Genomic DNA, 17,703 nt, shown 5'->3' with positions numbered 1-17,703 from the left:
GTGCACAAGGTGCTGCCACGGTATTTAAAAAGTGTCAGTATTTCAATGAGGGGAGTAATAAATATTAACATGCTTTTATATGGATCGATTCTCTCTGGAATAATATATAAGAAATTGTTACTAGCAGCATCCTCTGGGGAGGAGAATGGGATGGGGAATAGGAGTGGGATGGGTAGAAGACTGATTTTTTCACTGTATGTTCTTCTCTACTTTGAATTTTCAGAACCATATACATAGTGTACAAATGAAGAATGATTCTTTTCTTTGTAGTATTGTTACAGGCACACAAGCTTAAGAAAAGAATCGTTCTTCATTTTCAGGGAAAATATCAAAGTAACAGGGTAAATTCAAAAGATTCGCCTCCCATGGTAGGGCAAAGTGCAGAAAACCATAATACTTGGCTCAGCCTTCTGTGGGGAGCAAAGTGCTTTCAGCTGCCCCTCTGAAGCGAGATGCCATGGTGCCTTGGTTTCCACGGCATTCAGCTGGTCTAGCTGCTGTAGGTCTCATCCTGGATGCTGAGAAAAATCTGTGAAGTTCAAGACAAGTTTGGATAACAAGGAGAGCAGGAAAATTGATGGGGGGGAACGAGTCAGTGTGATGAATAGGCTGGTCCAGAACAGCAGGTGACGAACATGCAGATGCAAGACTGGCAGGGAAGGAAGATGGTCCGTTCACAGCAGATGGATGGAGATGCTCAATCATCCTCGAGAGCAAGCACACGCTGCCGTGCAGCCCTGTCTGCTCCTCACACACCTGCAGGGCACACCCCCTCCCCCGGAGGCTCTCTGCACTGGCTCCACACCAGGGCAGAGCCACGAGCAAGAGGAGCATGAGGAAGACGCCATGGTGCTGCAGGGAATAACTGCTGGTGGACTCTTCCACTTTGCCCTGTTCCTCCAAGTCCCCAAAACACACCCATTCTGTCTCGGGAGCTCTCACACCTGAGCAAGGTTTTTACTATGCCGGTGACCTATTTGCCCAGGACTGAAAGCCTGTCCACAACGTGGGAATTTCAGTGTTGAACCCAGGGCAGTCCTAGGCAAACAGGAACACCAGGGTCACCCTACTTACTGCCCACTGTCCTTTCTTTATTCTCTTTCTCTGCACAGTCAGGGAGAGAATGTAGATCAATCTATCCGGGTCAAGTTCAAACCCGAGCAGAACCCACTGCATTGGGTATTTGTTTCCCTCTAACAGAGAGGTAAGAAATAATAAGAGAATCACTCAACTCCTGTCTTCTTTCAGACATCTTTTTTAAAATGCCCGTGATATACCCAGTTCAACTACTCCAACAAATATAGGAATGAATTTAAATCTTGATGCTATAATCTATATCTCGTTAACAAAGAATCAGAAGGGCCAGACAGCCCCTCACGGAGCCAACTCTACTCCTTCCAGCTTAGCCGCAGGAGTTTCTGAGGATGAGGGAAGGGGCCGCAGGCAGGCGAGGGGTGGTAGCTGGCAAGATCCCGTCCCTTCCCCCCAGGCTATCTGCTGGACCCGAGCTCTAGCAAGAAAAGCTTTGTAAAAAGACTTCTGGCTGCACTAAGACACATTAAAGAATTAATTATAAAGTAAAGCTGAAGGAGAAAATTAATTTTAGAAACACAAGAGGTTACAATTTTTTTTTCCTGGAGATGGGGGAGGAAACACAGTTATTTTCGTTTTCATCCTGGGGGCACAAGCTGGGAGCTGTCCAGTCGATAACCTGGCCATCAGAACAAGGTTTGTAATTAAAAGGTCAGTGACCTGGAAAGCCAGGGCCCCACTCCCAGAGCTTCTCAGTAATGACGGAGCTATTAAATTAAGACTGTTATGAAATCAATGCTAAAAAAGCTTTCATGGTAACGAGATTCCATTCAAGGACATGCAAACTACCTCATGAAATGGATGTAAATGATAAAAAAAGAAAAGTAATAAAAGAGAGTTAAATTGAAATCTGTGTAAGAATTTACTCCCCCTTAAAATACTCCAGTGAGAGAAGCCCTTCACCTCTAGCCCACAACCAGGGTTGGGGCCATTAGGTTTCTTCCTCAAGTTCATTTCCAGCAAGGAGGCAGCTTTGCTACTAGGGTTTCCGTTTCCAGGAACAGAAGAAAGATAAGATCTAGTTTCAACTATTAGAATGAGAAAGTAAAGTATGGTGGTATGTTTCATTTATTTAGTTTTCCTACCCCAACCAGAATTATTTACTGAATGAGGGAGGGAAAAGCCTTTGACTTAAAAACTTAAGGCAGGCACAGTAAGTACAAAAGTCAGCCACCATCACCCAGGCCCCATATGCAGGATTACACACACCATGCTCGTCTTTTTTTCCAGAAGCTTACTTCGCAAAAGATATGTCAAAGTTAACTCTATCTCCTCTCCCACCACCACCACCCCACAAACAGGCATTACTTTCACCCACCTCATACTCAGCCTGCCAAGCGCCTCTGGAAGCAGACTACCTACCTACGTTTTGTGGTTGGGTAGGGTGTCAAATCAACATAAGCCTATTGACTACAATTTCCAAGCCTCTAACTTTCTGGACTGATTCTATTGCTGTTTTTAAATCACTCTAACCTCCTGGATTTGCAGCCTGCTTAAAGCCCAGATAGGTGCCTGCGTGGCAAGAACTGCTTCTCTATATAGGCCAGTTCCACAAGGGCTTAAACCCCACACAGTCCCAGCATCTTCATGTGTGGCTGACTCTGCACTGGACATGTCATCTGCATAGTTGAGTGGTTGGAAGGAAAACGAAAACATTTATTCTAATACTCTGAAGGTGAACAGCTGTTTTTCTCTTTCATCCAAAAAATTCCTGATAAAAGGAAGAAATGCTGTAAATTACACAAAATAGCAGTACAAACTTCAAAGAAAATGATAAATGATTCTAATAACTCCATGTTTCTCATTAATGACTCCATATGCAGACTTTAAAGCATCCAAAAGAGATCTCAGAACAAAAAAAACAAAACCCAAACAGGAAAGACCTTTGCAAACCAGTGTTCTTCTTTTCCTATCCCACTCACTCCCTACTAGCCGCCCCCTATCCCTCCAAGTTAGAGACTTAACCTGTCAGTGTCAGAGACAAGAAGCAGCCTCTGCTCCAGGCTGTGGTTTCAGGATGAAACAAACTCAGCTGACGCCCTAAAGTAACCCTCATTTCCCACTGAACTGACATGCTGAACAGGGACCTCAATTTCTATATTAAATATTAAATAATATTAAAAGAAAAACAAAATTGGATTTGCCTTTTCAGGAAAGAGATGTTTATTAAAAAACAGAAAGTCAAGATTATAATTCAAATCAGTGCTCCACTGCAATTCCCTGAAGTGACATTTGCTAGGAAAAGCCAAGACTACAGTAGCTGAGCGCCCTCCCCAAGCCACCTCCAAACCCAACACTGCAACGAGCCTGCAGAGAGATGGCCTGCGGATGCCAGAACCTCGGCCCCTCCGCCCGAACGACCAGCCAGCCAACTTTCCCTCCACTACTGTTAGGGCACCGTGGATGGTCTGCTCTCATCTGCATCAGAGATGGTGCCAAGCTACGCTGATCGTGGCAGCCTGACCCAGGAACAACCGGAAATTTAAAAAGTGAAGTTTAAATCCATGCAGGGGCTTTTCTTCCCTAGACGCTGATCAAACCTTGGAATTCTCTGCCCAGAAAAGGTCCTGCCAGAACCTACCCTACTGGGATTCAACTCGGAAATGGATAATTACTGACTGAAGCAGCATTTTAGAGGATAATGGAGATGGGTGATTAACCTCAGTGATTCTGGGTTTAAGTATAGGAGTAAACTCGGTGTTGCTCTTTAAAGGAAGAAGGGGAAGATAGCTTCCCAAGCTGCCCATGCCTAAAATTCCACAAACTAACCCAAATTAGGGGTCAAGCAAGAATGATGTCCACTCATTCCTGCTTGACCTCCCCCAGGTCCCTGCTCACAGGCTGCCCTCCCAGAGACACTGACACCCCTCTATCTAGAGCTACAGTCACACAGACCCCCATGTTCCTCATCCCCACATCCCCTGCCTGACTTCTCCCTGTGGCCCTTGTCATTTGACACACTACCTATTTCATTTTCCATCTGTCAATTGTCTGTCTTTTCCGCACTCGAATTTAAGCTCTTTGAGGGCAGGGATTTGTCTGTTCAGCTCTCTGCTAAATCCTGATGGGGGGGTAGGCAGAGGGGAGGGCAGAGCACAGGGTGCAAACTGAGTCTTAGATGAATTAATTAAGCAATTGTTTCTTTTTTTCTAAAGGAACAACAAATAATAATGGCACAAAACAGTTTCTCCTCTACTGAATTATTAGCCAAGTAACTCAAAAGAAGTATTATTTGGTCCAGAGTTTCTCTCTCTCTCTCTCTTTCACTCCCTCTCCCAGCCAGGGATTTATTAAAATTAAACAGATTAGATGGAGCTCCTGATACTAAAACTGCTCAGCAAAGCCTGCGGTGGGGAAGTGCCGAGCAAACACCAGAGACATTTGTCTCTAAATTGCTCTAAATACCTTCTGCAAATGAAATTCTAACCCAGCTGCGTTTGAGAGAAAATGAGGACTAACTGGTCATTGTCGGTGGAAGAGAAGATCAGGCAGTTATAATATTGCACAATATACTGGAGCTAAGGATCTCTCGGCAACCATAGATTTTGTCTCAGGTTACCCCGGGTAATCAGCTCAGCTTTTAGGCTCAGCTTTCCCCAGCTTCAATGCTTTGATGAGAGAGCTGAAATCCCTAAGCTTTTATGATTAATTACTCCCCATAGGTACACATATTTCAAGGAAAAACTCTTTTATGGCATGATGCTTGCGGAGTGGAGAGGCCAGCCAACACACTCCAAATTTTAATAATCTCCTAATGATGGGGGGGCCGGCACAATGCAGCCAGCCAGCAAGCGTGCAGCGTTTCTCACCAACTCTGTCACAGGGACCTGGCCTTGGGGCTGCCACTAAGCAGTTGCCTGTGATGAAATGTTTGGGCTTATTCTGCCCAAACCCTATGAGTGAGGCCCAGGGGCATGTTTGAGTGAAGGGACCAACAGGGTCCCGCTGCATCACTCTGGTGGGGGTGTCATGGAGCAGACCTAGGAAATAACACAAAAACACTCCATCTTCTATTGTAGCTGAAAGTGACTGAAAGCTCACAACCCAGAATTTTGAGGCCAACATTACAGCTTCTAAAAGGAAAAAAAGTCTTGTTTTGGAGGGAAGGGAGACTCACTTTTCACCCTCATGGTATGTAAAGGCTTTCAAGCAACTTCCTACATTTTTGGAAAATTAAATGTACAAATAATGAAAAGTCAGGTTTCTTTTTTAGCTGTTTGTTTTCATTTTACAAAAAAGAAAAATATCCTAAACTCTAACAGAACCAGAATAGATTCTGTCTCCTTCAGACCATATTGAATTTGTCAGGATCCATTTTATCCTTGCTTACAGAAATACCATGAAACCAGTAATTTACCACTTCAATCCGTAAATTGGACTGACCCCAAGCTTGACCTTAACCTGACCTTGTTTAGTCATCTCATTTCCCTCATCCTTCATTTCTTTCTTCCTCATCCTTCACTGACCTCTTAACCTGAAGCTAGTCATTCTGCAGCCAGGATCAATGACAGAACAGACCAAATAGAGCAAGTTCTCACAGTCGCATCCAATGGGCCAATTCTACTACTGAAGGCTGCCTTTGCCATTCTGGGCTGGGGTTTCATTATCCAAACCACGTAATCCCTCTGCTCACAAGGGAAGAAACCCGTACACCCCTCCCCTCCCCTCACCTGGAGCTCACCTCAGCCCCACTCCCCACCCCAACATGAATGGACAGCTCTGGGAGATCCTTGATGACTCAGCACCTGCCTTCCGCACTGTGGCTTCCATCTGCCCCATCCCCTGTCCCTCTGCAGGCCACTATGCATGGCCATGGAGAACCTGTACCTTTCTTCTTAAGGAATGCTCTCCTGGTCGCAAGTGGGCTCTGGCGGACCCGGGAATTCTGTAGAAACTTCACTGCTGTGGCAATCTGGTGAAGGAGGTAAAACAGAGAAGAAAAGTGAACTTCAATAGCCTGCATTTCAAGATTAAAAACCCTCTGAGTTTTTCCCAAATCTATAGAAACAAGCATACCACTATGGTCAAATTTATAACCGTTGTCATCTCCCTGTCTTCTCTGGCTTCCCATCTCTGAGTCTACGAGATCCAATCCCCTTGGCCCAGCTTTTCAAACTGCAATGGTCCCCCCCATTCTCCCCGATTCTTCACACCCTTAGCAGGGAAGGCCACACTCACCCACATCACCACTCTTGTGTCATGCATCTTCCCTTTCTGGAAGGCCAACCTTTCCCACCTCTACCTGTCTAAACATTATCCCCACACACATACACAATCAGCACAGCCCTTTTACAATCTGTTCTGACTTCTCGAAGCATTCCCTAAATAAGCAAGCCAGCTCTGATCTCCCTATTTTCTTTAACTCCTAGATGCCTGTAGTGTGTACCATGTAACTGAAGACATAATTACACTGTCCTCTAATGTTCAGGCTGCTCCCCAACTACACAGCAAGCAACCGAAGGGAAGAGACCATGCTGCCTACACAGAGCCTGGCAGAGTGCTGAGCGCATGTGTCCTGGCTGGAAGGGATTATGTAAGAGACAACACAGCCGGGCGTTCACACTGGCCCCTCTTATGCATTGGAGCTGAATTCTGAAGAGCCTTCAAACGGCAAAGTTTGTGGTTTCATGGCTAAAAGCTGACAGATTATCTACCTACCTCTAGTAATGAATAATATTTAATGAAATCTCCATATCTGCAAATATGCCTGGTAGCGGACGACAAAAAAAAAAACTGTTGAAGTTATTAACCTTCACATCACTCAACTCATGAGGCATGTGTTTGCACACGGCTTGTCTGCTCTCCATCCGACACCTGTCCTATGGGCTAGAAACATCAACCTTCCCCAGGTAGGAAAGGGGCCATTTTAAGTGACTAGTATTATTTGCCTCATCAAAACCAAAAGAATAATGTAATCTCATGTTACAGAAAGGTCAACAGGCCCCATTGTTCACTGATAAGTTGTTGAAAGAAAAATTTCTAAGGGAGTTACAAGGAAGTTTTCTGAGATCCTCCTGCACCAGTTGTGCAGAAATTCAAACAGAAAGTACTGTGACTACAAATGAAATGAGATATTAAAACAAGTTACAGATCATCTCCTTCCCCGTATTTTATATTAATTTAATCCTCAGACCAGATTGACTTCTCAGGAACAAAAGATATGAGGATAAACCAAAAAGAAAGGAAAAAAGCCAAGGAAACATCCTTATTTATTTTGCCTATAACCCTTCTGAGTGACATTGCCCCTACTGGATGAATTCAGTGTCCCCCCCTCCATTCTCCTTTCAAATCTGGGCCTGTTACTAGTAAGATGCACAAGTGTCCCTGGAGAATTAAGCCCTGCTCCTTATAGGTTATAATCCGTCCTCCAACACTGCAAATAGTACTAACCACCATCATGAACTGTAGTGACAATAGCCAGTTCTGGGCTAAAGAAAAATCAATGCTTCAGATCCTAGAGCCCTCAAACGGCTTAGTCATCCGATAGTCCCTCAACCAGATCTCTGCAGGTCACACCAAAGCCAAGCAAAATCTAACGACTATCTGCAACACTGGTGCATTTAACAGAAAGAAGAGTGAACAGAAAGGAAAAGAGAAAAAAAAGAAAAGGGAATAAAGGCAAAGGACAAGGGGAGATAGAAGAGAAGAAGGAAATGGGAGAAGCAGGAGAGGAGAAAAGCAAAAGGAAGCGACGCCCTGCCTAGCAAAGAGGACAGACGGGCGTGCAGCGGCTGGCCTCTCAGGGGCAGCGCCTGTCTGCACTGCTCAGGTGTCCTGGGGATAACTGTTCTTCACCTGGAGAAAAAAACACACCTTCAACACACAAGAAAATCATGGTATCCGTGTCATGCGGCAGTCTCTGCATGTCGTGGTACGTGTACCAGGTGTCAGAGGGGACGTGGTTGAACAGGTCTTAAGCACTAGATGCTAACAGTTCAGCCTCTACCATTTACCCACAGAAACAGAAATCTCTCCTTCATTCTTCCAAAATTTTCCATGACAGAGAAAGAAAACAGAATCCCACCACTAAAATGCACAGGTTTCACCTAGCTTTTTTAATATAGTCCTTGGTATATGCATTTCTGGTCAGAGAGCAAAGTTCTGATGGGTTTAATGGTGCACTCAATGCAGTGCTTGGCGCATTCCATCAATTTTTTTTTAAAAATTGCATCTCTTATTTCTTTAAATACATTAATCAGCCTAGTGTAGGCAAAACGGATCCATCGGACAATGCAATAAACATGAATTATCATCTATCCAACACGCATAATGGCTTAAAAATACATAATAGCAGGTGTAGTTTAAATGATTAGTTATTACACCTGTGGTGGGTCTGATTCAATTGGGAAAAATCATCTTTAATAGGTTAAAAGGTTTAGATCACCATGCTTTCCTTAAAGTGGCTGCAGAGAGGGAATGATGGAGTGCTCTGTCATTAGTAATTCATTTAAGAAGAACGTGGGGGATATAGCAAAGAACAGCATAAACGAGCGAATCCAATTTAAACATCAGGTAAAGTAGAAAACACCTTTTAAAAAAGCAAGATAAATGAATTTGGAAGGGAGATGAAATTGACGTATTTATTTTAACGGGAATTTGACAAAGTCCCGGCACACTTCAAACTTGCAAAAATATGAACAATTTCTTTTAAAGTTTCCATTCACTAATTCCAAGTCATATAAAATAATACTGCCAAACACCTACATAAAGTATATTTGGGGCTTGTTTATGTTCCTCTTGATCTTTGTCTGAAAATGCAAGCGACAGGCAAATCACATATTTAACAGCACTGATATCACTACTTCAGATGCAAAAATATAAAGCACCCAAACTAATAGCCCCAACATAATGTGCTGAATAAGAAAGATACCCAGATAAGCAGCTCTACATGTACGTGCGAACATATGAAAACCTCTCTCCTCCTTTCTCTAATTATTTCTTCAGTTACTCTTTGCCTTTCTCCTCCCTCCCCACGAGGAACTGGCACTACAAATGGGGGGGGGGACCTGTCCAATCTAGAATTTTATAGCCCCATGATTCATATCAATGGTAGAAGATTTTTCAAAATTCTTTACCCATAATGCAAAGATCTCTGCACACTAAATAACTGGCAGGGCTCTTAGTTTGCGCCTTTCACTCACCTATTGTTGGACACTTTTCATTAACTTCATAAAGCAATTCAACTGACTTTCCTCCGTAAAGGCCCAACACACACAACACCCTTTTGTTGGATTCAATGATGGGGTGCCTGCAGCCTGTCCTGTATTATCGTTTGATTTTCTAATTAGAAGATGAATGTGACTATTCATGGGTTATATTTGTGCCCAACTAAATTACATAAATTCAGGCCAAATCTTCCGCCTCAATGTCAAAGATGTAAAACGGAGACAGGAACTTTATTGCACATGTTGTGGGAGTGCAACAAGCCAGGGGAAATTCTGGCACAGACGTCCCGATGCCCTTGTCGAAGCCACTTGCTGTTGAGTTCATGATAAACATGGAATCGGCTTTCCTTTCCCCTCCTTTTGCACTGAGTTCTTAAGGAGTACACCTCAAATTACTAGTAGGTACTTTAATAAAAATAAAGACAAACTTAGAAAAAAACAGAAGCAAAGTTTCCCATCCCTCCCACCCTACCTTCTGTCCCCTTACTCTCCAAAGCAAAATAAAAAAACTCTGCCACAGACTCTACAATATTAGAGAAATTTAAACATTTTCATTATTTATCACTCAAAGCTATTGGTAAGACTAGTAAATTTTTGTCTTGGCAGTCTTATAACAATAGTTACACCGGAGTCATTGCCAACAACTTAGGGCGAAAGGGGGAGACTTTCTGGCTGAAAAATACCTTTGGATCCAAGATGATTGGCCAATTGAGAGAGATTTGTGTTTGAGAGAGCAGGATTTGTAACTGCATAAATCAATGGAATACAGTATACTCCGGGGTTATCTACTATGAACTATGTGCTGTTAAATGCATTGCGTAGGGTAAGTAATCCCTGGTGAGAGAATCGAGGTTCCTGACAGTCCTCACCGAAGAGATGCTTCCTATGTTTTCCACTCTTCTACAAAAGACCTGCACATTGTAATCTTCAGAATGTACTTTCTTTTCTGCATGAGGGAGACAGGAGAACAGAGCCGGGCTAATAATGAACCTGGTGTTTGAGGGAGCCTTAGCACTTTGCACCTGACATACAAACCTGATGCATTGTCTCCAGTGACACTTTTTTGGAATGCCACCAATTCCAGCACTCCTGTGTACTACATACACATCTATCTCCTAAAATGTGAGCATTCATTAGCCATTTTTAAATATTAAAAATATTCAAAAATTAATGACACTAACAACAAAGCCAAGTCCTTTTTAACGCATAGAGATCACAACTAGAGGGCAAAAGAAAATGACCATACAATGTGCCCGCCTCAAGCCCCATTCCAGCACTGCCCGGCTACACGCGCGCGCTGCTCAGAAGATTAAATTGCCTGTGAAAGGTTCCTGCACTGGTGCTCTAAAATAGAGACCCACAATCCTGCTAACAAGCCTTAGACCAAAGCCAACTGAGTTTGAACAAGAACTGACTTTAAAAGCCCGGCACTGCTGAGAATGAGAGAAGCCTCTTCAAACAGAAACGCTGTGTTTTAGTAAGAAATCAGTAATCTGTCAGGAGTTCCTTGACAAATATGGTCATCGGTGGCATGAGGAAATAGTTGCAAAGCAGCTGTTAATCAGAGAAACACATCGTAGAACGCTGATGCTAGCACTCATGAAAAAATGCAACGGGCTAATTATGAAGCTATATATCTCACTAAAGAGGCCGTGTTCCTTGAGAGTCTAGGCAGAGCACTCTCAGATCCAGGGTCCTAGGACAACATAATTCCAGTTTTCTTCATCCAGACTCCTCTCTGACCTACCCTTCACGATACTGGGGCTCTCTTTCTAGCTGGGGAACAGACTGGGGACAGAAGGAAGTGGGGCCGACCACAAGACACATCCCAAAAACGCTGCACAAATACATCCACAAGGTGACAGACCCTATACCACAGCAGAAGAAAAACCCACAGGCGTGCAAAGGGAAGGGAACGGCGGGGCAGGCGCTCTGAGGCTTGAAGTGTGGCAGGAGGGCAAATGTGTGTGAGCTTCAATCAAGAGAGCAGCCCCAGCCGCCAAAAGGGAAAGACAGGCTAAAAAGCAGCAGCAATAAACAAAAAGGAGAGACGACTGTGTTTGCGATCTGAAAGGCAGAAAAGCAGCCCGAGAATCCAACTCAGGGAAGCGGAGGGTCGGACAGCCAGGTAAGAGGGGAAAGTTAATATAAAGCCAGGCAGAGGAAGGCTCGGTCGGCCAAAATTCAATACGCCGCTCGGCAAGGACAAGGAGGAACAAGGCTCCCCGAAACCAGACGAGAGGGAGTGAGGGGGAGGGGCGCCCGCGCGGCTCGAGGGGGTCACCTTGAGGCGGCCGCCCGCGAGCGCGACCCAGGTGCCCCCTAGCCGGGGCCGGCGGAGGCGCAGGCCGGGCGGCGCAAAGTAAGTGTTTTCACTCAGCGAAAATGAAATGTTTTGCAAGACGAAACAGAATGAAAATTGAGGTTTTAGGTAATTACTAGTTGGCATTTACATATCACGGGCTGGTTCAACACCTATTCATTTTCCTCTTTTATTTTCAATTTTTTAAAATTGCTCATTAAAAATGAACAGATGACGGTGACAGGAATTCTTTTTTTTTTGTATTCTTCCCCCTTCTTGAGGGTCACAGAACCAAGAGGTACTCTGAGCCCATTTATCTACAGTTCACACACACACACAAAGGTATGTTGGAAAAGGAGAAGGGAAAGTCAACAACAACAAAAAGAGGAAGTTCAAAAAAAGATAGTGAGCGGCACTTGAAGTAGCCTCCAGTACCTGGTGTGAGCCAGGAGCCTGCCAGCAAGTGCCCTAGCACTCAAGGAGTTAAAGGAAAGCGCCTCCCTTTCAACTTGGAGTTTCCAGGGTTCTGTCATTGTGTCCTTCCCATTGTTGACTTGGGTTACAACCCTATACTAATTAAGCTTGTGGGCCCTAATTTCCTTTGTTTTACTTTCCTCTGTCCTTTTGTTTTTCACATTAAAGAAATAAAATACTTCTGGTAGAAGTGCACAAGAGTTGACGTGATAGAACATAATATATTTTAAGGTCTATTGTGTAAATCTGTATTTAGGGAATTCTAAAGCATGCATTATTGGCCCTAGTTTCTCTTAAAACACATTGATATGTGCAGTAAAAGCCTTTATGAAAAGTGGCAACTTCACATGCGCAAAACTACCTTTCAAAGTGAAATATCTCTGCCATTTAAATTTTTTTTCTTGGCCCTAGTTAAAAATATTGCATGAACTGCCTGCCAAAATGTCATTGTTTTGTTATTTCATTAAAGTAGTTCTTCCAGAATCTATGTGGAAATAAAAAGCATCTTAAACCACCACGCACTATTTAATGTCAAGTGACAATGATCTTAGGGTACGTATGGGTGACTTTGGAGAGGTTTTGGTGTCCAGCCCAGTACTCTGGGTGCCAACCTGCAGCCCACAGGAGCTGGTGCAGTTCAGGAGAGAAGCCTGAAAAGCAGAGCTGCTGATGGCGTCCGGGACTGCGCCACAGTAGAGCTGCAGGGCCACGCTGCCTGGCCGTGAAGGAGATGAAAACTCCTGCTTCTGGGTTGAGAAGATCAAAGTTCCTTTTTAGGAAAGGTTGAGAAGGAAAAGGATTTTCTCCTTCAGGGAGAAAGAAAAGCAAATTTAAATGTCTTGTCCCCATGCAACCCCACCTGAATTTAGAGAGCAGCCCCTCTAATTTTTGATGCAACCAACAAAGCAGTTACCCAAAGAAGGGAGAAAAAAAGGATGACATTTGCCTTTTTCTTGGCTTTGAAATCCAACTGACAGCAAATTGTTTGAAGTCCTGTTTAGAGAAGAAACTGTAATAGCCTCCATACTGAAAAGAGGAGGAAAATGCCATTATACACGGATCACGGTAGCAATGACCTCAGCAGAGAGGCAAGCAAGCTAGCTGCAAGTTGGAGATTTGGCCAGCATGCCAGGAACAGAAATAAAGGTTTATGTGCCAGAGATAAGTGGCAAGTGCTGGGTGCTCAGTCCCAGGAGATACCAAGGAAAGGCAAAGAGTTCAATTTCTTCACACGATGTCTTTGACAGCTCTCTGACTGCTCCTCCTTCCAGTCTCCCCTGGTTTTTTATTTTCAATATTCCTCTAATTTCCCTGCACTGTTAAAGAGGAAGCAGAGAGCACCCAGGCTCCGTGTTGTAAAATTAATGAAGGTGTCAAGCTGTTGAGGTGAATCACTCCAAAGGAATGTAATGACTCAGTGTCCAAGATGCTCCCTGGGAGAACTGTGAGCTCACACAGTGATGGTGGCTGGTGACTCCAACACTAAAAATATGTAGCATCCAGTCCACAGCACTTTCCCAATGACACCACTGTCTCTATTTCCTACTCTCTTTCTCTGCACTGCTGGTTGGATTTGATTCTTTCTGAAAGTTACTTCTCCTGAACTCCAGGGCTTTCAGATGCACAGCAGATGAAACACTGCTTCAGGCTCCACTTCTTTGAAGTCTAGCCAGACAGAGACTGGTGAACTCTCTCTAGTCATGCACACTGAGCTCTAGGATGGTTAGCAAGGGGACAAGGAAAGGCTGCGTCACAGATAGTGGCGACCTCAAGCGCTAAGGCGTCACCGGCGGTTAGGCACTGGATAGGTGATCGCAAGGTGGTGTGGGACAGGATCCCACATGAAGACATAGCTCCTGCTCCTCTGAGGGCAAGGTAGGCTCCTGAATGCCAAAGAAGATAAACTCTGGGCCAAGAAAGTCTGTCAACATTACCCCCCATGGAGCACAAAACTTCATGGCACTCCTACTTGACACACCATAAGAAAACTGGAGAAAGACATAATGCTAAAAGATATATTTGAATACAACAAAAAGTAACTAGTCCTAGCCTAGGAAGAGTTCAAATCTAAAGGAAAGCATGAAAAGAATTCAAAATGACAGCGGTGGGCAGCTAAAGATCACCTGTAGACCCACCAGAAGGCAGAAGGTAAACCATTAAGACCTGCTATACTAACAGACACCAACTGGTCCTAGTCCTGCTACAGGCTGAGCATCCCTAATCCAAAATGCTCCAAAATCTGTACTTTTTGAGCACCAACATGACATGCAAAGGTCATACTCAAAGGAAACACTCATTTCCAATTTTGGATTTTCAGACTAGGCATGCTTAGTAAGTATTCTACAAATATTCCAAAATCTGAAAAAGCCTAAAATCTACTTCTGGCCCAAGCGTTTTGGATCAGGAACACTCAACCTGTATACTCTAGATTCTTTCAAGACCTGAGAGAAAAAATAAAAGCATGAGTTCCAAAAGTATGATTCATAATAGAGTAGGCTGGCAGACCTAAAAGTCTTCAAATTGGCAGAAAAATGATAGGAATTGGAGACTGTTACTACTCAAAATGTAATCACTTCCTGTCAGAGGAACATCACTTTCCTCACCAAGCAGACAAGCCCTAGACTAAAGAGTGGCCAGGAATGGGCTCTCCACGGGGACAGTGGAACCAATTCTGCCAATAACTGGGGTGACAGATGTCAGCTGTTCCTCACATCCATACAAAAGAAGCTGGTGGCCAAGTTCTGTTTTCAAAGAAAGGGATCACCCGATTGTAGATGACTGCAGAAGGAACTTAGCCACACAAAGGGTGCAACACAAGAAGTGCCTCTGACCAGAGGAGGGGACATTGTAACTCTGTACATATCTTCCAGAGGCACTGAAGTAAGGAACATGGAGCCTACTCTCAGGGCCACTGTCAGATGTGCACCCATGGGCTGTGTCTTTAGCACCAAGGTGCAAGTTCAGAAGAGAAACTGAATCAAGGGCTATCAGTTCAGTTGCCTCTTCTGATAAACCCCAGTTTTGAAGTTTTCAATTCAGCAAGGGAATCTACTGCACACAGGAAGATTTCACTAAATGGTACTAACACTCTTACTAACAACCACAACTACCAACAAACACACACTTTAAAAACTAAATGATCCAACAAAGGACCAGTCGGCACAAGCCATCTCAGCCAGGAGCCACTGTGCCCTGCTGATAACAGGAAGATGAAAAGGAGAGTCTTTATGCCCATATTTGATGCTCTCACCAATCTTGGTAATCTAGGAGATGCCAAATGAGCATGTAATTTACTTATGATTAACGCAAAATTTACACAATTCTCACCATTAAGCAAATCAGTTCTATTGAGCACCCTTCTGCCTTCTCCTCTAAATCAATGATAACTCATTTCAAATTCCTTCCAGCTCTGTCTGGAAAGCAGAGGCAAGTTCACTTTTTGTTATCTGAAGGATTTGGATAAGCTTCTTGATCCTCCACCCTCGCTCTCAAGGCAAGGTACTTGGAAATTATAAAAATCCCTCTACATTTCCTCAGTTTGGCACAAGCTTTCTGAGACATCTCTTGCTGTTTTCTGCTCATCGTCCTTCCTTTCTCTCTCTCCTTGCCTGTTTAAACACATGGACATGCAGTTATTAACTTTTACAGGAAAACCAAATAAAATAATGTCGAAGCAAAAACGCAGTGATGTCAGGCTGCAGCTAGCACCATTCATCTGTGGGAATCTGATTAGCGCTCGAGTGGCAGAGCTACCTGGAAAAGTGCTCACAATCAAATAAAAAAATGATACCAAAACATTAACCTGATGGCTAAAAACTCCACATTTAAACAGTTAAAGTAATAAAGGAGCTTTTATTGAGTATTTTTTATATTTCATTATGCCCCAAATTGACGAGGACTCCTGGATACATTTTCTAGACTTTTGGTTACTCAAATCAAATGCTCTCTGGGACTTTTTTTTTTTTTTAACTAAAAGGAAACAGCACTTCTTGTAAATTTGAATGAAAGGATTAAAGCTTCTCCTACAATATCGATATCAGCCTTGAGTGCAAACACAGCCAAACACTGCCACAAACAGAAGCCTTTTTTTGCTTTGTGTACTTTAATTCGCAACCTACTCCTAAGGCAGCAACTTTTCTCCATGATTTTTTTGTACCTTCTAAGAATATATTTCCTCAACCACACGTTCTGCTCAAAGATAGCAGGGAACAGAACTAACCAGGTGGCCGGACACAAAGTGGGCTAGGGCTCAAGAAACCTGGGTGCTGAGTCCAGCCCTGACACTAGCATGTCATGAAACCTGGCCTCACCTATCTCTACTCTGTGCCTTGGAGTCCTTCTTTTCTGTAAAATAAGGGGTTAAACAAATGACCTTCAGAACCCCCTAGCTGTGCCATTTCACAACTTCTTTTTTTACATTTTTCAAGACAGAGTCTCACTTTGTCACCCTCGGTAGAGTGCCGTAGCATCACAGCTCACAGCAAACTCCAACTCTTGGGCTCAAGGATTCTCTTGCCTCAGCCTTCCAAGTAGCTAGGACTATAGACACCCACCATAACACCTGGCTATTTTCTTTTTTTTTTTTTTTAGAGACGGGGTCTTGCTTTTGCTCAGGCTGGTCTCGAACTCCTGAGCTCAAGCAATCCACCCACCTCGGCCTCCCAGAGTGCTGGGATTACAGGTGTGAGCCACCGAACCCCAGCCTTTGTTTCTCTATATTCAGTAGTGACGGGGTCTTGCTCTTGCTCAAGCTGGTCTCAAACTCCTGAGCTTAAGCAATCCTCCCACTTCAGCCTCCTAGAGTGCTAGGATGATAGGTGTGAGACACCGCACTTGACCCCATTTCATAATTTTTAACCTGATCCTGTGAAGTGGACCCTGATATCTAGGCAGGGGCATGGCTTAGGTCAAGGAAGGTCAAAGACAAGACCAACCCTTCCAGAGCTTCTCCCTCTAAGCTCACATCTAACTCGAAAAAAGGAGAAAACCAACAGAGAGGAGAAACCAGGAGAAGGGAGAAGAAATTAGGGAAAACAAATTCCATATGTTTTACATGTAGTGAAGCTTTACTCACACTACTTACTATTTATCTTATACACAAGCTTAGTTATCTGGTGTCCAAATTGTAGACGATAAAAGCTGCAAATGAGAAAGGAGGACTGAGCCAGCTAGCACAGACACAGAAGAAAGACGTGACAGCCAAAAAAGCTTAACAGCAAATGTCAAAAGGGTCTATGAAAAGTAAACAAAATATTCAAAAAGCTTGTTAGTTTGGGGCCATTTAGCATCAGTGGAGTGTTTCGAGTAAGGGCAAATATATAACATATCTGTATTTCAACAGGTAGTGAAAACAGAACTAGGCTTATGACACCATATAAACATTTACATCTAAAATGATGATACAGAGTCATCAGGATTAAATTATATTCCAGATAGTCTGCTTAATAAAGCAAGAAAGCATATTATCCATTTTATATAATTCCCAGCCAAAAGTCTTAAAGTGTTTTGTTTTCATATGGATCTTGATGACCACACAGCAAATGGGGCTATCCTGACAACTCATTCAAGGATGGTGCTGGAAATGGTGGTTTTCCTGAACTGAACAAGAACAGTTTTTATTCAAATTAGATTAAAAAGCAGGAAGCAGGGATTAAATAATGAATAGTCACT

The 17,703-nt window shown here is 43.5% G+C and overlaps 1 protein-coding gene across 1 annotated transcript in view; it reads right to left on the bottom strand.

Moving 5' to 3' along the window:
• The window catches only part of PEX14 (peroxisomal biogenesis factor 14), a 147,346-nt gene that overhangs the window by 86,229 nt on the left and 43,414 nt on the right, over positions 1-17,703 (bottom strand). Inside the window, exon 3 of the mRNA XM_053577317.1 lies at positions 5,920-6,004. Within this exon, the coding sequence (XP_053433292.1) occupies positions 5,920-6,004 (85 nt within the window). The remainder of the gene's footprint in view (positions 1-5,919; positions 6,005-17,703) is intronic.

The sequence above is a fragment of the Nycticebus coucang genome, chromosome 22 (genome assembly GCF_027406575.1).
Source record: "Nycticebus coucang isolate mNycCou1 chromosome 22, mNycCou1.pri, whole genome shotgun sequence".
In the NCBI taxonomy this organism is placed as follows: Eukaryota; Metazoa; Chordata; class Mammalia; order Primates; family Lorisidae; genus Nycticebus; species Nycticebus coucang.
The sequence above is the reverse complement of the archived record's forward strand: the minus strand, read 5'-3'. Positions and strand labels throughout refer to the sequence as shown.